Below are 25731 nucleotides of genomic sequence, written 5' to 3'. Positions count from 1 at the left end.
TGACTTACCATTTCCTCCAACCGTTAATTACAAGATACGAGACCTGTTGACCAAACTGCACTACGAGATAGTACTTTAATTAAATTTTAGGTTATAATCACTATCAACTTCCCTTCTTCAATAACCACACTCTCCTACCATTATGTAGCTGTAATCAAGATAATACATCTACAAGTAATAATAATAATAATAATAATAATAATAATAATAATAATAATAATAATAATAATAATAATACCTGCTACCATTATGTAACCTCGTTGTTACACACAAACACAAATTAAAAGAAAGGTAAATGATGATGATAATAATAATAATAATAATTATTATTATTATAATGCAGATTTAAAATGTTTAGACGTAATCAAGGATATTAAAACAAGCGCACATTTGCACAAGAAAACAACAAACAGTAACGATCAGGTTAAGCAACATGACAGCTAAGGAAAGGATTAGTGGGAAGCGGCTAGGAACCATATCCAGGCGGTGAAAGGTATTGGCAATGTTGAAAAAGCAAAATCAGTATTGATCCCATTTCAATATACAGTTTGCTTAATAATTTAGATGGAAAGAACATGCAAATGATGTCAAACGAAATTACACTTTTAAAACGGGAGATAATTCAAACAATAATTAGAAATTATCCAGAAGGTTCGAATTCATGATGCGACTTTATAAAACTTTAGGAAGGAACACCTCACAGCATATTAAAGGTTCATTTAAGGTACATTTAAGACACATAATACTGCCAGAAAGAATAAACTTTAAGTAATATTATACAGTCAGAAGGAATATACACGGAAGAAAGGAAAACACAACATTTAAAATTATTATCCTAGTGCAGAGCACCTTTAGGATGCAGCCCCCTCAAAAACACTTCTGAGAAAGGGTGCCTGTCCTAAATATGAATACTCTAAGATGACGCAGAACTATGAGACACCCCCAAAGGGGAAAATTACACTTTATAATTACATCGAGAGGCGTTGCACACACAATTTATGAAAAGAAAAGAAATGGGACCTGTCTCTTAACAAATATGACGTGACTTGCCTGAAAGGCGATGTCATTTTAAGAAAAATTTGGCAACTGAAGGAAAAACGGGTAAGCTCTGGCAAAACGAAATTAAACGGAACACTACATTTGAAAATTACTAGCCGAAAAATGAAATAGCAAAGTGCTTACCTTATCGGAGGGGCCGAAAGGCCCCATCACCTGGAGAAAGGCAACCTCTCCCTTCAGCGGTTAAAATTACAAGACGGCTTGAAAGAACTTGGCTCTCGCCAAGAGCTCCACTAGACTGTATAATATTACTTAAATTTTATTCTTTCTGACAGTACTATGTGTCTTAAATATAGCGCCATGAAACTTGAATATGCTGTGAGGTGTTCCTTCCTAAAGTTTTATGAAGTCGCATCATGAATTCGAACCTTCTGGGTAATTTGTAATTATTGTTTGAATTACCTCCTGTTTTAAGATTGTAATTTTGTTTGACTACATTTGCGTGTTATTTCCATCTAAATTATTAAGTAAACTGTATATTGAAATGGAATCACCATTGATTTCGCTTCTTCAGCATTGCCAATACCTTTTACCGCCTGGATATTGTTCCTAGTCGCTTTCCAGTAAGCCTTTCCTTAGCTGTCATGTTGCTTATCCTGATTGTTACTGTTGTCATTAATGCTTTCACGGCCCGTACTTAAAGACATTATACTGTATAGGCTTTTGGTCTTATGCCGTGTCAAGAATATTAGGTGAAATTCTTAACGTTTCGCAGGGAACTGTGCCCTGCGTCCTCAGAAGAAATCTCGACTGTCCACGAGAAAGGCTTCTTAAACATTGACACTTTGAATTTGGAACGTTATAATAGAAGTGGAAAATGGTTCGTTCATTCGCCACCAGGTGGCCCTCAAGATGTGGCAACGCTAGCGTTCGAAGTGGAAGCTGGCCGAACCATCACAATCGGTCTAAGCGCTTCACATAACATGTTTGTGTAACACATTACATTGGCAGGTGTATGGCATAGACACAAGCCTGGAATGAAACATCTGGCGACGAGGAACGTACAAATTTGGAAAACCCCGAGATGAAATAACCAAAGTGAAAGGACCGGGAAGGGAACTACCTACGTAAATTCTTAAAGGCTGGCAACCAGGTATTACTTAATTGATAGCCGGTGTCCCTGTTGAAATTGTTTGAAATTGTTGCTCAAGCTCTTGCCCACACTAGACGCTACAGGTCCAGGATTATATGGGAAGCTGTGGAAATATGTACAATTTCAACAGGGACACCGGCTATCAATTAAGTAATACCTGGTTGCCAGACATTAAGAATTTACGTAGGTAGTTCCCTTCCTGGTCCCTTCACTTTGGTTATTTTGTCTCGGTGTTTTCCAAATTCGTACGTTCCTCATCGCCAGATGTTTCATTCCAGGCTTGTGTCTATGCCATACACCTGCCAATGTCATGTGTTATGCAAACATGTTATGCGAACCGCTTAGACTGATTGTGATGGTTCGGCTGGCTTCTGCTTCGAACGCTAGTCTTGCCACGTCCTGGGGGCCACCTGGTGGCGAATGAACGTACCATTTTCCACTTCTATTATAACGTTCCAAATTTAAAGTGTCGTTGTTTAAGAAGCCTTTCTCATGGACAGTCGAGATTTCTTCTGAGGACGCAGGGCACAGTTCCCTGCGAAACGTTAAGAATTTCACCTTATTTTCTTGACACGGCATAAGCTCAAAAACCTATACATTATCATGTCTGATTGTTACTGTTTGTTGTTTTCTTGTGCAAACTTGTGCATGTTTTAATATCCTTGATTGCGTCTAAACATTTTTAATCTGCATTAATTATAATTATTATTATTATCATTTACCTTTCTTTTGTGTTTGTGTGTAACAACGAGGTTACATAATGGTAGCAGGTATTATTATTATTATTATTATTATTATTATTATTATTATTATTATTATTATTATTATTATTACTTGTAGACGTTTTATCTCGATTATGGCTAAATGCCTGTGTAAGCAATGGCCTCTTGCGAGGCGGCCCTCTCCAAATGTTCATTGCATGCAGTTCCCGTTGCAATGTTCCCTTGCTAACGGTTGGGGATGGACCTTCATTCACTGACTGCAGCAATTCCTGTCAGGTTTGGAAGCAAGTTTGATTCACAAGCCGCAAAACACATCTCCGGTCCCCCTATCAACATTTTTTCCAACCACAATTCTGACTCTTTTTAAAGATACTATTTAAAATATTTTAGTTGGGTCCACCTAGTCAATACACTTTTGATGATTGAAAATTATTTATTTTATCATACATGTTTCAGGGAAAAAATCCAGAGTTTCTTTAATAGATTTAGACAAGTCAATACAGGATCAAGTAAAATACCTATTATGGTTAAGTTTATCAACACAATTCTGACGTGTTTCATGGCCACGTGTAGTACACCACTGCTGGTAGACACACTTAACATTCCTCTGCAAAACCCCAACAAATCCAGTAAGTTCATGCGCTGTATGGCCATGGGCACAGCAAAACACAATTGCCCCTTTTTGTCAATCTGTCACATCCTTACATTTACCCATGTTGATGTGCATTGTGTCCTGAAAATAAATGTCTCACTGCACTGCCTTATGCTCACGCAGAGGCAGTGCACATGCGGTTCAGCATGGAACTCATCGCTGCGTCATCTGTACAGGTTTAATGATCCATCTGTGCGTGCTCACTAGGGTGACTAATTTCTTGTCCATTGAGCTTATATGCGTTGGCAAGATATATTTGAGTAAATATGGTAATAGGCAATTAAGTGCAAAACACAGAAAACACACAAAATATGTTTGCTGTGTTCCAAGTAATTCACATGGAACTATTGCACTCATATTGTTTTACAATATAATTCAAGGGTTGATTCCAAAAACCTGAAAAGTCCCAAAATTGACTGTTTGGGATTATGACAGCTGTACGTAGTCCTCAACTAGCTCTACCTAGTGGTGGTTTTCATTTCTTACAGAAGCAGGTGAGTCCTGAGGTATAGAGCAGTGAAGTTCGGTCGGTTCTCCAAGAACGAGACAAGTCTGGTGTCTTCCTAAAGATAAAAATTTCATGATGTTCCATATTGAACTGTATCACAATTAAACTGAAATAACAAAAAAACATAGTTCAAGCTATTCAGTACAAGTAAATAAGAAATGTAGTGTTACATTCTTATTTAATTATGAGCGGAAGCGGTACCGGTTTCGACCACCAATCTGGGTCATCATCAGCTGAATAAAAATACATTAACAATGCATAGGAAAACAAGAAATTAAAGGATGAGTCTTTCACACAAAAACAGTTGATTAGCAATATAAGATAATGGGGATTATCACTGCACGATTTTAAATCATAAAATCTAGAAGAAGTAAGTCAGTCACTTATATGAAGTAAGGCGCAATCTTCTGAAGAGTAGCAAAACACACGCAAAGTTTGGCACTGTGCGTCAAAATGTTTACAAGAAGAGGTGAACAGTTAAGTGAGCCAGCCTGCATGCACTATCAGGTGTGAAGTCACAATACAAATATAATAAATATGAAGTCCCAAAATTGTGTAGAAGTTGAAGAATTTAAACTCGTGCCTTGCGTTGCCTTGGACTATCTCAATTACGACCCGAATTCTTATCTTCAAGAAGTAGCGCGCTGTGCATATGTGTTTTTTCATTTGTTTCTGGTATTGCGCTTTGTACAATTTTTCTCTTCACAATTGTTTTTTATGTCAATTGTTCTAAAGAATCTACAAGATCCTAGTTACATACTTCAATTATATTAAATTATATTAAATTGTTTTATATACATTTTTGCAACCAAAACAATTACAGGCTGGATCATTAAGCTATTAACAGAGTTTCATCGGCATTTGAAAGCACAGTGCCGGACGTTGAGTATGTTGCGCGGATCTTCAGGAGCTAGCATTTTGCTTCAATCAAGCAACTCGTCTTCGACTTCTACACAAGTTTGGGACTTCATATTTATTAAATTTGTGTTGTGACTTCGCACCTGACTGTTCACCTCTTCTCATAAACATTTTGAGGGACAGTGCCAAAATTTGCGTGTGTTGTGCTACTCTTCAGAAGATTGCGCCTTACTTCATATAAGTGACTGACCTCCTACTTCTTCTAGATTTTACAATTTAAAATCATGCAGTGCTAATCCCCATTATCTTATATTGCTTCTTCAACTGTTTTTGTGAAAGACTCATCCTTTAATTTATTGTTTTCCTATGCATTGTTTTTGTGTTTTTATTCGGCTTATGATGACCCAGATTGGTGGTCGGAACTGGTACCGCTTCCGCTCATAATTAAATAAGAATGTAACACTACATTTCTTATTTACTTGTATTGAATAGCTTGAACTACGTTATCTGTTATTTCAATGTAATGGTGTCTATCTGGCAAGAACCAGACTAGTACAGGACCGATCTAGTTTATTCCAGAAAATTCCACTGCACTGTTCCTTCTTTGTCTCAGGTAGCCTGCAGTTCATTGTGTGAGTAGCATTCAGAGAGCATCAGATGTTTATACATTGTTAAACGTGTGAGATAGTGGAAAATGGATGGTACAAGTCCCAGTTTGTAGCCAAGGAAGAGACAAAAAGCCTTAAAGAAAGTGAGTAGCATTAGAGATGCAAAAGTGCTTGGAAGAGAACATGTTAATCACGTCGGTAAAGTTGTCCCACAGCAAGTGACTGGTGAAGATTGTAGGTAAGTGGCAATATTGCTGTTGAAAATAATATAATGCATCCATCATATACTTAAGGTAATTATAAACTAATATTAAATTAGCTGCACACAGCTTTTTTTTGTTTTCAATGAGCAGTAAATGAGCAGTGAAATAGTAATCTGGTATTCAAGAGACAGAATGTCCAGAATTCAAACATTGACCATCCTGAAAATTTATGTTCATGGTTTTCCATGTTTACACGAAATATGTATTTTCTTCATACGTGCAACATGATTTATTATAATGGAAACTAATCTATAATAAGCATTATTCTAAAATGCAACAATAACTACTGTCTACAATGGTAAAAGGCAGATGGTGTTTTTTGTTACAGAAATGCTTGTTATAGATCGGTTTCTGTAATCAAGCTAGTAACACTGATAAACAATGGCTTCAAGCTATTCATTTTATTTCCGATGTTTGTCTAATATATTCCTTGATCCATCTTTGTTTCAGACTTTCAGAATTCCACTGTTCCAGTAAGATTGGTACTGAAATCAGGCATAAGATTTTGGAAGCTTTTAACAACTTTGGTTCAAAGGATGATCAGGACACATCTCTGTGCTTTAATTGCAATACACCTGATTGCAAGAAAGCACCACGTGGAGAAGACCTGAATGCAAGGAAGGACCATGCAGCTGCTTATAGTTACAAACTGTGCATGGAAGATAGGGAAGCTCCAATGTGCCAGAGAGCTTTCTTTAAGTTTTCACAGGATTACTAAAAATAGACTCAATAGGTTACAGCATATAGTGTGTTGACAACTGAACTGTCACCTAAAAGCCAACAGTGCCATCATGATTTCAGAGCTCAGAAGCTGCCAGACAGTATTAAACTTATTTCTTGAAAACCACATCAGTTTATACCAAGCTAGGAAATCGCACTACTTGATGAGGAACAATCTAGACCGAAGAGTTGACTGTTGCTGACTTGCATCAGCATTATGTAGAGCTGCATCGCATAAATGTGCCCTATAAATCATACTAGTCAATTGTTAAGACATTGAACATACGATTGGCTACCCAAGATCAGATACATGTGCCGTTTGTGACTCACTTGAACAAAGGATCACTGCACGCCAGATGAAGCCTAAAATTCCCAGCTTATAATACAGAAAGACCTCCATCTAAATGCAGCCAATGCTGTTGTGTTAGAAAGGAAAAATGCCATTTTGAAAGCAAAAACAGGTGAAGTTACATGTTTGTCTTTCGACTGTTTGCAAAATGTCCAACTTCCACACATTACTAGTAACCCTGTTTACTATTCACAGTGGTTGTGGTATAATGTTTTTGGAGTTTATGACCTGTCGGATGATACTGTGATAATGTATCGGTACCTTGAGCGGAGGCTAAAAAGGGATCCAGTGGCGTGACATCCATGCTTCTAGATTCAATAATACATCTCCCAAATGAGAAAATACATTACAAACTTGTTCTGATCTCAGATGGTTGTCAGGGATAGAACAAGAATAAGACTATGGTACGGTTCATCTGCTGCGTAGTTCATGTTTTCAGATTGTTTAAAAAGATTACTTACTTCTTTCCCATTCGAGGACACCGTTATTTGCCAAATTATCAAGTTTTTGACCTCCAGTAAGGAGAAAAGGGTGAAGATAGCAGAAATTCTAGGAAAGTGGGATGATGTAGTGGTGAAGGCAAGGAAACATCCTTCCCCCTTCCACTTGAAGATAATGACTCACAATGATTTTTTTGATATGTCAAATGCTGTGGAACCTTTGTTTTTGAAAACACCTGAATCTCCCTTGAAACTCCAACAGGTATGAATGATGATGTTCAATAAAGACTAGCCTCACATCAACCTGTGGAAGTCATACCATGGTGCATGGGCAAGTCATATTGTGAGAAACAAAACCTACAGAAGAGCAATTACTGGCCTTGCTCTGCCAAACTTCTACGACCAACCTCCTCAAGTCAATCAGTCACTACTGATCTGCATTTAGGGCAGTCTCCCAGGTGGCAGATTTCTTATCTGTTGTTTTCCTAGCCTTTTCTTAAATGATTGCAAAGAAATAGGAAATTTATTGAACATCTCCCTTGGTAAGTTATTCCAATCCCTAACTCCCCTTCCTATAAATGAATATTTGCCCCTGGATTGTAGCTTACTATGAAAAGAAACTTGGTAAACCTCATACAGTACCTGGAAAACCCAGTGGACTGCCATTACTATGAGATCCTACTGGAGAACCTTGCATCCACTTCTCAAGATTCAACCACAGAAAAAAAATGTTGTGATAGACAGTGATGACAATTCTGATGGTTACGATGTTGATTAGAAGGCACATTAAAACAGGTTTATTTCTTGTATATTGGTAACATCAATAAAGTTTCTGAGCATTATTCACTGTTTTACTTAAAAAATCTGCATAATGCAGATAAGTCCAAACTTTCTTTTTTAATATTTTAGTGCAATATATAGTTTTAAATCAGATTTCAGTACTACATATGGACAGAGATTTATGAGACAAAAACACATACAAATAAGTTTATAATTCTATGTTCTACACAACAAGCTGCACTGTTGTTTGCAATTCCTGAAAAATTACATTTTTGGACTTGTCTGGGTTTTGGAGTCAACCCTTCAGTTTTTCTGGTATCACTATCATTGGTCATTTCTGTTTAATACATAATTTTATTTCTTGACCATTTTTCCAGTTGTTTGTGCTGAGCAATAATTTGTTGGTCTCCCTGGTGGAACTACCAGCCCTAGAGGTTCCTGGAGGAGGAGTAACAGCTGGCCTGAAGACTGCACCATCCCAAGTTCGTGTAATATTACGTGATTTAAGTGGCAAGGCTTCATGGGATGCCTCAATTTTGTACTGTAATCCAGAAGATCCACAATTGCTTGGCCAATCTACTGGTTAGTCTAGAGACAAAATTTTAAACTCGTGTTGCTATCAATTTTGAAAGTGATTATGAAACTCTGTGGACAGTATCAACAAATTTAACCATATTAGTTCACAATTGGTCCGTATTGACAAGTTCGTAGAGTAATACAAGGAATTGTTGTTAGGTTGGCCCTGTCAGTATTTAATATCCTTGATTAATTCAATATTTAATTTTCGTACATGTTTCGAGAACTGTCATTCTTTTCTTCAGGGAATAAACGTCACAAGTAAAATTTCTCATTTTCTTAAACTTAATTAGATGATGCTGATATTAAAACATGGAATCATTACACATATGACATTAAAACATTATCTTGTAAAGTAAAAGTTTGAAATTGTGTCAGTTTATATAGGTATACACTGAAAGTTCATATGCATATAAAAAGGTCTCTACATTTAGTTTGAACTTGGTTATTAGGAAATTGGTGTTATTTACGTATGGTGTATTTGTTGTACATTATGTTTTATTGAATCACCTTTAATTGGGAAAATAAACTGTTGATGATAAATAAATCTATTCTATTCTATTCTATTCTATTAAAACATTATCATGTAACAAAATGCTGACAGATGAAAACCTACAAAATCTTGGCAGTTATTCAGATTAAATTGTAGTCCTGCTACGGTTATCATTTCCTTTGTTGCTTACCATTAACTGAATCTCATGACCCATTGAATTACGCAGCCCCTAATACCATGCTAAGTAGAACCCAAACTGATCAATAAGGTTGCAAGTCAGTTAAAACCAGCAGTCAAATGAAAGTCAAATCAGTACTCTTCTTATTGCTACGTAGTGAGTCAGCACAATCTCGCTCAATGGCCAGGCCATTTCAAGGACACAGCGGGAATTGTTGATCCATGTTATTTTAATCAGACTTGCACCAGTATTGATCGATTTGGATTCTAATCAGCATGGTATAAGGGACTGCATAATCCAACGGGTCATGAGACTCAGTTAATGGTAAGCGATGAAGTAAATGGTAACCGTAGTAGGACTACATTTTAATCTGAATAACTGGCAAGATTTTGGAGGGTTTCATCTGTTGACTTTTTTTTTTTCATGATAATGAAGATGTTTTAATATAAACTTTCAGTGTATAGCTATATAAATTGACACAACAATTTAATTGGTCGGTGGAGAAAGGAACAAAATCCATTTTATAGCTCTTTTTTTTTTTTCACGTAAATGTGGTGTTCCGGGCAAGACACACCTTACTGAGGTGAAAGGAACTGTGTTCGCCTGCTCCTTATGGGTTAAACTGGAGAGAACCGAGCTCGATAGCTGCAGTCGCTTAAGTGCGGCCAGTATCCAGTATTCGGGAGATAGTAGGTTCGAACCCCACTGTCGACATCCTGAAAATGGTTTTCCGTGGTTTCCCATTTTCACACCAGGCAAATGCTGAGGCCACGGCCGCTTCCTTCCCACTCCTAGCCCTTTCCTGTCCCATCGTCGCCATAAGACCTATCTGTGTCAGTGCGACGTAAAGCAAAAAAAAAAAAAAAACTGGAGAGAGCCTCACTCCGTACTGAGGAGAAAGGAATTGTCACGGACTTGGTTCCTTTTTCCACCGTGCCGTGGCAGCAGGAATTTGGTCAAGGATGTAATTCTGTTCCCTGCCGTTCGGTTGCAGCAGGTACGTTGAGAAGGGGAACGAATTTATGGCATTTATGTTGGTGTTATTCTTGGAAGTGGTAGTGAAGTATTTTGATAAGGATGCCTCCTAAAAGGAAACGTGATGCAAGTGAACACAAACAAGAAAAGTTAAAGCAGCACGAGTGCGCAGTTTGCCGTACAGTAATTATGCAGGATCTTATGTACCTGGAAAGGCTGTTGGCAGTAGCTGTGGGTTAGCAGAAAAGTAACTAGGATCTATTTCAAACTGCTTCAAACATTCTTTTTCCATGAATAACATTTATGTAGGCTTCATAATGTCTCTTTCACCTTCAGATGTCGAATGAAATGTTTTCCCGTAATGGTGAGACAGAACAGGCAGGAATTCTGGCTAATTTCTGTAATATTGCAGACAAAGATTCCCAGGATCTGCCTTTACAAGGACTGATTGTTGCTAAGGATGTGAAATGATGACCTAGGAAAATTGGAGAAAACAATGAAGTTAAGAGCAGGTTACATTCATTTGAGTGTTTCGTAATGGTTGTTGGTACAAAACAATAAGTTAAATTGTGCAAGATCCTCCTTTTCAATACAAGATATGTTGTTGATTAAAATTACATCATCATTTATTAAATGGTACCGGTTTCAACATCCATGGACGTCATCATCAGCCAAATAGGGTCATTATACAAAGATACACATTAAAGTTAAAACACATAAAATTGACCCTCATGATTAAAATTATCTATAACAAGTTAAAATATAAAGCATATTTATGCTAAATGTCCAGGTTTGAATATATAATTACTACAAGACTGACAACTTGTTAGTCACTAATGAAATAAAAACTGAAGTTGGGAAGCCTCATAGAAATAAGTTCAAAGTCATAGACAGTTTTAAATTTTTTTTAGATTTGGGTGCTTTGTACTGCATTGGCATCAACGTATGTAGAGAAATGTATGCTACGTGCGATGCAGTAGTGTTAAATACGTTGAAAGAAGTGGATGATGTTCCTCTGTGAGCGTAAAAACAATACTAAGTCAGTAAATTATACATATAAAAGCCATCTTCGTAAGTACAATATTATGCCGTATTTCATTGGAGTGAGTGGATCTTGTGACCGGAACTGTATGTTGAAGAAGTTAAAATATTCTCGATCCAATGCGGGCCTTTTGGTTGAAAAAAGAAAGTTCCTCTTAAACTCAACTCCGCAATACATACAACCAGTCAACCAAAAGGCCCGCATTGGATCGAGAATATTTTAACTTCTTCAACATACAGTTCCGGTCACAAGATCCACTCACTTCAAAGAAATACGACATAACATCGTACTTACGAAGATGGCTTTTATATGTATAATCTACTGACTTAGTATTGTTTTTACGCTCACAGGGGAACATCATCCACTTCTGTCAACGTATTTAACATTACTGCATCGCACTTAGCATACATTTCTCTACATACATTGATGCCAATGCAGTACAAAGCACCCAAATCTAAAAAAAGTTTTAAACTATATGACTTCGAACTTATTTCTATGAGGCTTCCCAACTTCAGTTTTTATTTTATTAGTGACTAACAAGTTGTCAATCTTGTACTAATTATATATTCAAACCTGGACATTTAGCATAAATATGCTTTATATTTTAACTTGTTATAGACAATTTTAATTATGAGGGTCAATTTTATGTGTTTTAACTTTAATGTGTATCTTTGTATAATGACCTTATTTGGCTGATAATGACGTCCATGGATGTTGAAACCGGTACCATTTAATAAATGATGTTGTAATTTTAATCAACAACGTATCTTGTATTGAAAAGGTGGATCTTGTACAATTTAACTTATTGTTTGTAATCTCTATTCAATACGTACTAAACATGAAATTCTTGACTTTAAATGGTTGTTGGTAAGCGTATTAATGTCTGCAAACGTGCTTTCTTAAACTTTCATGCTGTTACACAGAAGCGGTTATTGTGTTTATCGAAATTACTTACTGAAGTCAAAATTCCAAACGATCAACGTGGAAAAAATCCATGTATGTGTAAAATTTCTGTAAATATCTTAAATCTAATACGTGAGCACATTGACTCTTTCCCATTAAAAAGTACACATTATGGTGGAAAGGAAGTTAAGCACTGGGATGCACGTTTAGATATAAAGACTATGCATCAGCTTTTTCTCGAAAAGCATCCAGGCAGGTCATACTTCAGAGAAAATTTCAACTACTTTTTGGTCGTCCTCAAATTGATGTATGTAGTAAATGTGAGGAACTGGAAACAAAACTTAAATCTCCCCATATATCGGACAGCAGCAAAGGGGCAATCCAGGCAGATCTTGATGTTCACTAAAAACTAAGCAAGAAATTTTATAATTCTTTGAAACAAAGTGAGACTAAGTGTATGAGAAAATCCTGTTTCAGGAGTATGTTTTGATTTCATACAGTTTTCCCCTACCCAAAGTGCCTGTAGAGGAAGCATTTTACTTACAGCAGTTGTGAGTGAATTGGTTTTGCATTTATGACCTCAAAACTAAGCATTCCAATGTTTATTTGCACCATGAGGGTGAGGCCTAAAAGGGAGCAAACGAGGTTTGTTCATGCATACAACATAATTGTACCCAAGTTTTGTCCACAGAAACAACTTGAACTTCACTTGTTTTCAGACAGAGCACCTGAGCAAAACAAAAATCATACATTGATAAGAATGTGCCTGGGTATGACACAGGTCAGCAGCCACTGTTGGCAGCCCTGAAAATGGTTTTACTTGGTTTCCCATTTTCACACCAGGCTGTACCTTAATTAAGGCCACGGCCGATTCCTTCCCATTCCTAGGCCTTTCCTGTCCTGTCGTCGCCATAAGACCTCTCTGTGTCAGTGCAACATAAAGCAACTAGCAAAATAATATGTGTGTGTGTATATATATATATATATATATATATATATATATATATAAAAATATATCCAGGAAGAGGCCATTCCTTTCTTCCAAGTGACTGGGTGTTTGGCATACTGAAGAAAAAATCCAGAAAACTGATCAAATATATGCTTCAAAAGAAAATGTGAATATAATATTCAACAGCATGTCCAGTGTCACTGTGATAATGGTGGAAACTGAAATAATAAAGAAGTTTGATAGATGGTGGCCTCAACACTACAAGAAAAGTGTGTTGTGTCAAGAAACAGCGAAGACTGACATTCCTTGTATTCAGAAACAGTGTTCCTTTCAAGGAATGTCAGTATTGCTGTGGTAAGCTGGGCGTAGTTAAAGCTCTTCAATACATTAACAGTTTTATTAGTCACTTATTTCACTTGGCTAAGAAACACATAATCCTCAAAAACTCATATCCTGCTGGAAAGGTTGCCATTAACAACAAGACAATGGAAGACATAAAGAAACTTTGAAAATACATACAGATGAAGAGGCAAGGTTATTTTATGATGAAATGATGAAGTGGCCTACTATCTGCTGCAGTGCTGAGATCAGTTACGAAAAGTCTCAGAGGAGATGACTGGTAAACTGAAGTTCATTAAGAAATTCTGACTCTTTGCATAACCATTGCTGAAATGAACCTTGAATATTATGTTGTATTTTTATTAATCTTTAACTATCTACGTTTGATTAGTGTAGGGCGACATAAAGTCACTAACAAAAATATATATATATTAGTGTTGGGTTGTTAATGTGCTGAAATAAGATGTTATTTTGTTTTTTCTACCCCAAAATAATTACTAATACACTTTCAGTGACAAGTCATAAAATAGCAACCTCTGAAATGGAGCTCTTAATTCTGTTTATTTTGTATCTTATATACCAGGATTGGTTAACAGCAGTCATGTTGAAACTAATAATATGGTAACTTATGTATTTTTGTATTATTTAAAAATGAAGAAATTGAATTCTTGCTTGAAAACTGACAGCGAGTAGAGAAAGGAACTATATATATATATATATATATATATATATATATCCACAGCCTGTTTCCAGTCATTCGACCGCGTCAGGAATGGAATGAATGAAGCCCCCATCTAGCAGCAAGTATAAAATAACTAAGTACATTTTATCAGAAAGGTTATTTTTCAAATGGGTTGCACTATACGGTGGAACCTTGATTCTCTGTTTTTGGAGGGACCATGAAAATAAAACATATAACACGGGAAAATTGAAAATTCGGAAAAAACCATCAACAATTTAGCTAAACATCACAAAAATGAAATACTGGTATGTATAATTGTAATCTTACAAACACTCCCAAACCAAACCAAACCAAACCAAACTACAGCCCCAATGGACCTTTGCCTGCCAAGCGACCGCTGCTCAGCCCGAAGACCTGCAGATTACAAGGTGATGCATGGTCAGTGTAATGAATTCTCTCGGCCGTTATTCCTGACTCTCTAGACAAGGGTCGCCATCTCACCATTAGATACCTCCTCAATTAAAGGTAATCATGTAGGCTGAGTGGACCTGGAACCATCTCTTATATCCAGGTAAAAATGCGTGATCTGGCCAGGAATCGAACCTGGGCCCTCCGGATGAGAGGCAGGCAAGTTGGAGCTCGAAACCAGCATGAAACATTAATTACCGGTACGCGACTTCAAAATTTCGATACCTTATATTAAATTTTACTGAGAAAACTTCATCAGTTTCTGTGAAAACTTCTTTCAGTTCAGCAACCTTGATTAGCCAAACCTTTCGAAAAATCTAATAATGCCAAGACAAATGACAGTTGACCACAAGTAGTATTTAATTCTCTCATCTAATAAAATAAAGCACATTAGATACAAAACCGCCCTACATGATGGCGAAATCTCTTCTTTTCTTAATCTTCCATTGTAATTTGGTCTCCGCTATACTGTTCGTAGTCAGTTTCTAGAAATCTTGTACCGCGTAAATTAGGCCTACGGCAAATTTTAAAGTTTATGTTGAACTCAACAACATGGTTTTGAATGTACGTACCGATTCTCAAAAGTTCTCGAATGCATTATGTTCAATTCTGCCCGTCACTAATCCATTCAAATACATACATACATTACATACATTATCATTATAGACTGTTATGCCTTTCAGCGTTCAGTCTGCAAGCCTCTGAGAATTTACTAAACGTCGCCACAATCCTCGATTTGCAACTAGTGTTGTGGCCTCATTTAGTTCTATACCTCTTATCATTAAATCATTAGAAACAGAGTCTAACCATCGTCGTCTAGGTCTCCCTCTACTTCTCTTACCCTCCATAACAGAGTCCATTATTCTCCTAGGTAACCTATCCTCCTCCATTCGCCTCACGTGACCCCACCACCGAAGCCGGTTTATGCGTACAGCTTCATCCGTCGAGTTCATTCCTAAATTAGCCTTTATCTCCTCATTCCGAGTACCCTCCTGCCATTGTTCCCACCTGTTTGTACCAGCAATCATTCTTGCTACTTTCATGTCTGTTACTTCTAACTTATGAATAAGATATCCTGAGTCCACCCAGCTTTCGCTCCCGTAAAGCAAAGTTCGTCTGAAAACAGACCGATGTAAAGATAGTTTCGTCTGGGAGCTGACTTCCTTCTTACAGAATACAGTCGATCGCAGCTGCGAGCTCACTGTATTAGCTTTACGGCACCTTGATTCAATCTCACTTACTATATTACCATCCTGGGAGAACACACAACCTAAATACTTGAAATTATTGACCTGTTCTAGCTTTGTATCACCAATCTGACATTCAATTCTGTTGAATTTCTTACCTACTGACATCAATTTAGTCTTCGAGAGGCTAATTTTCATACCATACTCATTGCACCTATTTTCAAGTTCTAAGATGTTAGACTGCAGGCTTTCGGCACAGACTGCCATTAAGACCAAGTCGTCAGCATAGGCCAAACTATTTATTACATTTCCACCTAACGGACTCCCTCCCTGCCATTTTATACCTTTCAGCAGATTATCCATGTAAACTACAAACAGCAAAGGTGAAAGATTACAGCCTTGTCTAACTCCTGTAAGTACCCTGAACCAAGAACTCATTCTACCATCAATTCTCACTGAAGCCCAATTGTCAACATAAATGCCTTTGATTGATTTTAATAATCTACATTTAATTCCATAGTCCCCCAGAATGGCGAACATCTTTTCCCTCAGTACCCTGTCATATGCTTTCTCTAGATCTACGAAACATAAACACAACTGCCTATTCCTATCGTAGCATTTTTCAATTACCTGGCGCATACTGAAAATCTGATCCTGACAGCCTCTCTGTGGTCTGAAACCACACTGGTTTTCATCCAACTTCCTCTCAACGAACGATCGCACCCTCCCTTCCAAGGTGCCAGTGAATACTTTGCCCGGTATACTAATCAATGAGATACCTCGATAGTTATTGCAATCCTTCCTGTTCCCTTGCTTATAGATAGGTGCAATTACTGCTTTTGTCCAATCTGAAGGTACCTTACCAACACTCCACGCTAATTTTACTACTCTATGAAGCCATTTCATCCCTGCCTTCCCACTATACTTCACCATTTCAGGTCTAATTTCATCTATTCCTGCTGCCTTATGACAATGGAGTTTATTTACTATCCTTTCCACTTCCTCAAGCATAATTTCACCAACATCATTTTCCTCCTCCCCATGAGCTTGGCTGTTTGCAACACCACCATGATGATTTCCTTTTACATTGAGAAGATGTTCAAAATATTCCCTCCACCTCTCCAGTGATTCCCTGGGATCTATTATGAGTTCACCTGAATTACTCAAAACACTGTTCATTTCCTTTTTCCCTCCCTTCCTAAGATTCTTTATTACTGTCCAGAAAGGTTTCCCTGCTGCTTGACCTAGCCTTTCCAGGTTATTACCAAAATCTTCCCATGACTTCTTTTTGGATTCAACAACTATTTGTTTTGCTCTGTTTCTTTCCTCTACGTACAAATCCCTGTCTGCCTCGGCCCTTGTTTGGAGCCATTTCTGATAAGCCTTCTTTTTATGTTTACAGGCTGCTCTCACTTCATCATTCCACCAAGATGTTCGCCTTTTCCCATCTTTACACACAGTTGTTCCTAGGCATTCCCTTGCTGTTTCTACTACAGCATCCCTGTATGCCACCCATTCACTTTCTATATCCTGAACCTGCTTACTGTCTACTGTTCGAAACTTCTCACTAATCATATCCATGTACTTCTGTCTAATTTCCTCGTCCTGGAGATTTTCTACCCTTATTCGTTTGCAGACAGATTTCACTTTCTCTACCCTAGGCCTAGAGATAGTTAGTTCACTACAGATCAGATAGTGGTCTGTATCATCGAAAAATCCCCGAAAAACTCGTACATTCCTAAAAGATTTCCTGAATTCGAAGTCTGTTAAGATATAGTCTATTATGGATCTGGTACCCCTAGCCTCCCATGTGTAGCGGTGAATAGCCTTATGCTTGAAGAATGTATTCGTAACAGCTAATCCCATACTAGCACAGAAGTCCAGCAAACGCTTCCCATTCCCATTAGCTTCCATATCTTCCCCACATTTACCAATCACCCTTTCGTATCCTTCAGTTCTATTCCCAACTCTCGCATTGAAATCGCCCATTAGCACTATTCTATCCTTGCTGTTGACCCTGACCACAATGTCACTCAATGCTTCATAAAACTTGTCAACTTCATCCTCATCTGCACCCTCACATGGTGAATACACAAACACAATCGTTGTCCATTCAAATTGGAAAGAGAAAAAATTATCATCAGAACCTCAGAAAATACGGTTATTCATGACCTTGAGCTCAGCTGGAAAGCGTACTCGCTCCTTGCACATGACAGTACGATTTGGAAATGATACAAACCGTTTAAATGTAACATGTGCAAATAAAAAAACTGTGGTTTTTGTCATTTTAACACGAAAACGTAAAATTCCCATTCTTATATTAGGCCCAAAACAGTAATAGGCGATCCCAAGACCTCCCGTGGCTTTTTGTATGGAAGGTGCAACATCTGTTCTGGTATCGGTAACACAATCGTTTACAATAATATTAAAATACTAGATTTGTGTTAAAAAGGAGCAGTTTCAATTCCTGCCAGAAAGCGCAATTACTATACAGTGCCCTGAGGAAAGTGCCGTAAACCTTTTCAGCAATACAGTCAAAAAAGGTAAAAATATAAACAGCCAAAGGGGCTACCTGGCTGAGGCAGTAAAGGCGTGCTCACTTCGCCCGGAAGGACGTGGGTTCGAATCCCCGTCAGGAAGTCGTAAAATTTAAGAAACGAGATTTCCATTTCTGGAGGTGCACATGGCCCTGAGGTTCACTCAGCCTACACCAAAAATGAGTACCAGTTTAATTCCTGGGGGCAAAGGCAGCCGGGCATAGAGCTAACCACTCTACTCTATCCAGTGCTGAGGTTACGGATAGTGGAAGCCTTTACCTTCCACCCCTCCAAGGGCCTTCATGGCCTGTACGGGGATGACTTTGCTTCTCTTGCTTTCATAAACAGCTAACCCTGGACGTAATGTGGACGTTTTATAAGTGCAAACATTACTGACAAAGCTCGTTTGGTCTTCGAGTAGAGCTGTCGAAATGCGCCACTCTCTGCTTGATGATTTCCGAGATTCTCTAAACAATACCACCCGAACGCGATGCTACAATGCTTCACCGCCAATCGCCACTCGCTCTAATTATCGCAATAATGGGGCGTTAACACCAAGATTCATAAGTATACCATATCCGTCCTTTTGTGAGATACAGTTTATTGAAAAACACTTGATCGAGTATTTAGCGTTGATGGGACTGAAATTTCTGGACAGTTGATCCTGGAAATCGTTTCTTTGAGGAACAGATAATGCAGAATTTTTACAGCGTGATTTAATTACGATGTTAAAAATTAAATAACTGGAAAGGAGGTTCAACCTATTCAATACTCAAAAGAAAGAAACGTAGCAATCACATTTCTATTTAAATGGGACCGGTTTCGACCTTAGTCTAGGTCATCATCAGCCATAAAAAACATGTAAAATGTTTATGAATGTTGGAGGTCAGTTTCACTCTCTGTTAGGCACAAAGACACAACACCAAATTCTGTCCTGCACAAAGTCACAACACTACCAATCCACATGCGAAGATCAAAAAGGCTTGAATTCGCAGACGAACAGATCTGTAGTAGAAAGCCGCCAGCTCCCGGTGACCAGCGCGGCACACTCAAGGTCACGCGCTGCGGCCAAACACCAAAGTAGAGTGGAGAACGTTTCAAAGGTCCAGAACCTGTCACGGCTGCGGGAAGCCAAGTACGTATATAAAAATATACGACGCCAATTAGTACAACCGAATGAGCACCCGTACTCCAGTTAAGTTCTTGTTCTGGTCACCGGGAGCTGGCGGCTTTCTACTACAGATCTGTTCGTCTGCGAATTCAAGCCTTTTTTATCTTCGCATGTGGATTGGTAGTGTTGTGACTTTGTGCAGGACAGAATTTGGTGTTGTGTCTTTGTGCCTAACAGAGAGTGAAACTGACCTCCAACATTCATAAACATTTTACATGTTTTTTATGGCTGATGATGACCTAGACTAAGGTCGAAACCGGTCCCATTTAAATAGAAATGTGATTGCTACGTTTCTTTCTTTTGAGTATTGAATAGGTTGAACCTCCTTTCCAGTTATTTAATTTTTAACATCAATAATTTCAATACGGAACAATGAAATTTTTATCTTTAATTACGATGCTCGCAGGATCACGTAATTTGAACGCATATTCCGGGAAAACGTAGATTCTGGGAACGGATAACCGAGATTCCACTGTATTTTTATTTAAAACTGTTTATTATATTAAAACAGGAAGGTAGTTGCTGCAAAAAAATCAGGACGAAACAATTGTTGTACTTTGATGGGAAAACTGTTTTTTCCTTCTGAAAAATGAAAAAATGTGACTTAGTTCCTTTCTCCACGAACTGATTCATTTTAAGTGCAAATATTTACTTTACAAGATAACTTCTTAATGTCATATGTGTAATGATTTTGTGTTTTAATAAAAATATTTGTGTAATTAAGTTCAAGTGTTTCCTAGAATGTGAGAAATTTTTACTTGTGATGTTTAATCGCTGAGGAAGAGAATGGCAGTTCTTGAAACAAATACAAAAATTAAATATTTACCTAATTAAACATATTATATATTGACAGGGCAGACATAACAACAATCCCTTGTGTTATTCTACTCTGTGGACATAAATTAAAAGGGACGATTTAGAGAGTAGTTAGTTTTAGTTTAATTTATTTTTAATATTCATCACTATAATTTTAAGTATGTTTCTTAAGCCTCTTAAATAGTGAAAATTTTCTAGAATACAAGTCTTCTGTGGTGCAAGTTGCTGACTCTTTCTGTTGATGTATGAATAAACATTTTTCTGTGGTTCAGTTACGCAGATAATACTGAAGATAACTCAGGTCTGAACACAAAGTAAATCATCTGTTTACATCCCGTTGTTGTGATAAGCTTGCCAACTAGGAGAATTCATAGTGGTATCTTCTTTTCATTTAACCTCTTAACTGGGCATGACGTATATATTCGTACGCCGAATGTTACAGGGTAATGGGCATGACGAATATATACGTACTCGTCTTTTACCGCGAATATCTCCTGTGTATGGTGAGTTACTTTGCCGCCTTGTGTATTATTGTCTAAATTGATGTTTCTTCCGCATGATTGCAGCAAAAACCACATGTCACACTCCTTGAAGCTTATTTGTTTTTATTTTACATCTGTGCGGTGCTACGTGTCCGCAGTAGGCCAAATATGGCAGAATCTAGTTCAAAGCGTAAGTTCGAAACGCTCGAAGAAGACGAGATTCTTCAACACTTAAGAGAATGTTTGTGACGATTTCTCTTCTCAGAAATCTGAAGATGAGTGGTTCGATACAGAGGAAGGTGAGCCTGATACTGAAAGTTGTTCCAAGAATAAGAATGATGAACAAGATGAACAACGTGACGAATCAGATGAAGGCGAAGTGCAGTTCTAGTGAGGTAAATGACGAAACTGACCGTGAAGTTAATGTAAAATCTTTCACAATGTCACTAGCATGATGTGTAAGTCATAAATATTCCTTTATTTTATTTGTTTTAATTTTAGGTGATAACATGAACAAAACGCACAAATTTCAACCAAGTAAATGACCTTGCAGTTAACGAAAAATGGTTCAGGATGTCACATTCTTGATATGATATTTATAAATACCCCTTACTTTTATTTGTTTCAATTTTTGGCTGTGAAATATGGGCCAAACTATCAAATTCCAACCACGTAAGTGACCTTGTAGTTAATGTAAAAATTTCTCTAACATTAAAATTAATTAATTAAAACTCATTTAATTTACTTTTTGTATCACAGTTGAATGATATTAATGTTATTACTAACTTTTCCGCCTATCCTGCCATGTAACAACAATCTGCTTTAAAAATGCACAGGGCAGGTTACACCAAGCAAATCAATAATACCCAGTTAAGAGGTCTTTTTGTATTAACAGATACAATTCAGTTCTTAAAGATTATTGCAGTTTTCCTAACAGTTTACAGAAAATCCATAGAGAATTGTAGGTATTGTGCACATCATATTTAGACAATGATATGGTATGCTTATTAGTTTCATGTAAGTCTGAATCTATATAGAGCCTTGTAAAGAAAATTGAACTGGTATGATCCTCCAAAAATCTGGATTTAAAATTTCAAGATAAATCTACAGTATGCTGGATAAAATAAATTAAGAGATTGTTCGTGAGGTGGATTGATGAAATTTTCCTTGCTCTAGAAAGTTTCTGTTAATTCAAAATGCTATTGTCACACTGGCTGAAATCTACGATGTGTCTGATGCTAATTTCTAGGCATTGGTAGCTACTAGGCGATCAGTCATTTACGGAAATGTTTGTTAAGCAGCCATGTGGCATACGTACAGTGGACTTTGACTCACATTGCAATACAAGCCTAGTCAGCAGTGGCGTCGCCATTCAACGGCTCGCTTATACAGAGTTTGCACCCAAGATGGACAGTATAATTGTAGAGATGATATGGGCTTTTTGGCATATGCCATGTCAAGAAAACAAGGTGAAACTCTTTACGTTTCACAGAGAACTTTACTCCACATCTTCAGAAGAAAAATCTCGACTGTTCACGAGGAAGACTTCTACAATAATGAAGGTTTGAATTTAGACACTAGTAATAGAAGTGTTAGTGGTACGTTCATTCATCATCAGATGGCTCACTGTACACGGTACAGCGCTAGCATTTGAAGCAGAAGTTGACGGCACCATCAGAATCGGTCTGGGAGGTGGGGTATCACTGGTGTACACACATACGAAAGTATGACTCCGACACAAGCCTGGAATGAAACATCTGGTGATGAGGAATGTATGAATTTGGAAAACACCGAAACGAAATAACGTTAGTGAAAGGACAGGGAAAAGCACTATCTACGTAAATCTTTAATGGCTGGCAACCACGTATTAATTGATAGCCAGTGTTACTGTTGAAATTGTTAGGATTTCTATGTATTTCCACAGCTTCCCATATAATCCTGGCTTCCTTCCAACTCCTAGACCTTTCCTATCCCATCGTCCCCATAAGACCTATATGTGCCGGTGCGACGTAAAGCCACTAGTGTATAATCCTGGACCTATGTTGTCTAGTGTGGGTAATTTTACGAACAGATGGACAGGTTGGCTATGTAAAGTCCACTCTCGCCGGTAGTGGCTAAGTTCTGTATGGAGCATTTTGAGAGGGAGGCTACTGCTTCAGCACCCATCAAACCTCTAATTTGGTGGAGGTATGTTGATAACACATTTGTCGTATGGACAGAAGGTCCTGAGAAACTTCATGTATTTTTAAACCACTTAAATCACCAACATCCTTCAATTAAATTCACTATGGAGATGGTGTCAGATGGATGCCTTCCTTTCTTGGATGTTCTAGTAAGAAAGAAAGAGGACGGCTTCTTAGCACTTATCGTCTATCATAAGCTTACCCACACAAATCGCTATCTCCATGCAAATTCTCACCACCATCCAGCACAAAGACAGGGCATTCTCATGACACTCACCATGAGAGAGACACAAATTTGTGATTACAATATAATTATTAAATTAATTAATCCTTCAAATTTGTGAGGCATCAAATATCCGGGAGGTGATGGACACACTCAAAGTCACATTCGAGGGTAATACCGGTAGTTACAAGGATGTAAAGATTCATAGAGCCCTGCATTCCAGAGGGACAACTAAGTTAAGCTCTCATAAAGAAGAAGTGAAGGGAACTGCCTACCTGCCTTACATCCACAAGACCACAGACCAAATTGCCAAGGTCCTCTGCAAACACAATATAAAAACCGTGTTTGGCACCATCACCAAAATTGCCCACAGTTTAGGTAAAAGCAAAGACAAATTGTCCCCACTGTTACATTCTGGGGTGTACAAAATTCCCTGTACTTGTGGTAAGGTATACATTGACCAAACATGCTGGTCCATTGGGACTCGCATCAAGGAACGCCTGTCTCAAGCAGCCAGACAAATCAGCAATAACTGAGCACGCCCTATCATCGGGTCATGATGTCGTGTTCCAAGGTGTTCGAGTTCTTACCCACACTAGACACTACAGGTCCAGGATTATATGGGGAGCTGTGGAAATACATTGAAATCCTAACAATTTCAACAGGGACGCTGGCTATCAATGAAGTAATATGTGGTTGCCAGTCATTAAGGATTTACATAGGTAGTTCTCTTCCCTGTCCTTTCACTATCATTATTTCGTTTTGGTGTTTTCCAAATTTGTACGTTCATCACCAGATGTTTAATTCCAGGCTTGTGTCAGAGTTATACTTTGATATGAGTGTACACTAGTTATAGCGCCCCTCCCCTCCCAGACCAATTCTGATGGTGCCGTCACCTTCCACTTTGAATGCTAGCACTGTACTGCATACGGTGAGCCATCTGGCGACGAATGAACGTACCACTTACACTTCTACTACTAATATCTAAATTCAAACCTTCATTATTGTAGAAGTCTTCCTCATGAACAGTCAAGATTTTCTTCTGAAGGTGCAAAGCAAAGTTCTCTGCAAAACGTAAAGAGTTCACCTTCTTTTCTTGATTCAGTATAAGCCCAAAAGCCAATATAATGTCGACAAGTACGGGCCATGAAAGCATCAATGTTAACAGACAGAATGATTGATTAATTAATTGATTGGTTGATTGATTTGTCTATCTTGCCATCAATTATCCTTCCAATGGTACAGATTTCAGAGAATATTTTTTCCACTTCTTAAAAAAACAATGCAAAGTATTGCCAGCTTAGTTTTGAAAAATAAGTAATTTGTTTATTGTGTTTTCTTGGAGGGAGTGGGGTAGGAATATTTTGTTAAAGGCTGAGTAGGCTTCAGCAAATATAAATATTATTTTCAACAAGATTTCATTCTTCATCAAGATGGATTATGTTTACAACTGACATTTACAGACAACAACATCATCATCATCATTTACCCCTTTTTCAGCTTACTCCAGGTGGAGGCAAAAAGGGTTCCTCTCCACTTCATCCTGTATCTCCACTATACCCCATCCAACACTGTGTTCCATTCCAGGCTCCGTTGTCCCATACTGTTTTTTACTTGGTCCATCCATTGTAATCTCTGTCTCGCTCGTCCTTTCATCTCCGTCATCTATCTCTCCAGTGCTTGTCCTGGCAGTCTTAATTCTTTCAACTGCTTGGCATGTCAAAACCACCTGAATCTGTTCTGTTTCAGTTTGTCATTTAGATTTTGTGCATTTCACTTCATTTCTCACTCTCTCCCTCCTTGTCCTCTGTACCATACTCCTCAGGAATTTCATTTCAGTTTTCTGTACTCTATTCTCACTTCTCTGAGTCGTTGTCCAGGTTTCTCCTGTATATGTCATTATAGGTAAGTAATGTCCCTTGTACATTACATCTTTAGCCTTTATTGGTTCATCGTTATTCCATATTAATCTTTGTACCTGGCAGTAAAAGGCACTCCCCAGTTGTATCCTTCTAACATTTTCCATATCCATTCTTCATTATTCTGTCAGTTCACTTTCCACATGTATTTGAAGTATTCTACTATTTCCAGTTCCTTGTCTTCAATTTTGATAGCATCTTTTCCTTTTTTACTTCATGTAATCATCACCATTGTTGTGCTTTTCTCCACATTGATTCTCAGTCCCTATTGTTCAATCTTTCTGTTCAGTACATTCAGCTGTTATTGTAACCTCCTCCTCATCTTCTCTCCAGATCACATAATCATCCACAAACATAATTACATTCATTCTTCCCCCACCCCCTATAATCTTCCCTTGCAGTTTTTACGATGTCATACATCACCATTATGAACAGTAGATGACAGCACACTCTCTTATTTTAGCCTATTGTCAGTTCCAAACTATTCTAGTCTACTCACTGTTGTCTTCACACAGCTGTGACATTTATCATATATTACTTTTATCATTAGGGTTAG

The 25731-nt window shown here is 37.8% G+C and overlaps 1 protein-coding gene across 2 annotated transcripts in view; it reads left to right on the top strand.

Annotated features, from left to right (window-relative positions):
- LOC136858315 (probable Rho GTPase-activating protein CG5521) overlaps window positions 1–25731 on the top strand; it is a 709838-nt gene that overhangs the window by 546259 nt on the left and 137848 nt on the right. For both annotated transcript variants that reach the window (XM_067137762.2, XM_067137761.2), the window contains one exon: window positions 8430–8634. In XM_067137762.2, the coding sequence (XP_066993863.2) occupies window positions 8430–8634 (205 nt within the window). The remainder of the gene's footprint in view (window positions 1–8429; window positions 8635–25731) is intronic.

The sequence above is a fragment of the Anabrus simplex genome, chromosome 1 (genome assembly GCF_040414725.1).
Source record: "Anabrus simplex isolate iqAnaSimp1 chromosome 1, ASM4041472v1, whole genome shotgun sequence".
In the NCBI taxonomy this organism is placed as follows: domain Eukaryota; kingdom Metazoa; phylum Arthropoda; class Insecta; order Orthoptera; family Tettigoniidae; genus Anabrus; species Anabrus simplex.
This window is presented reverse-complemented; position numbering and strand designations above follow the sequence as displayed.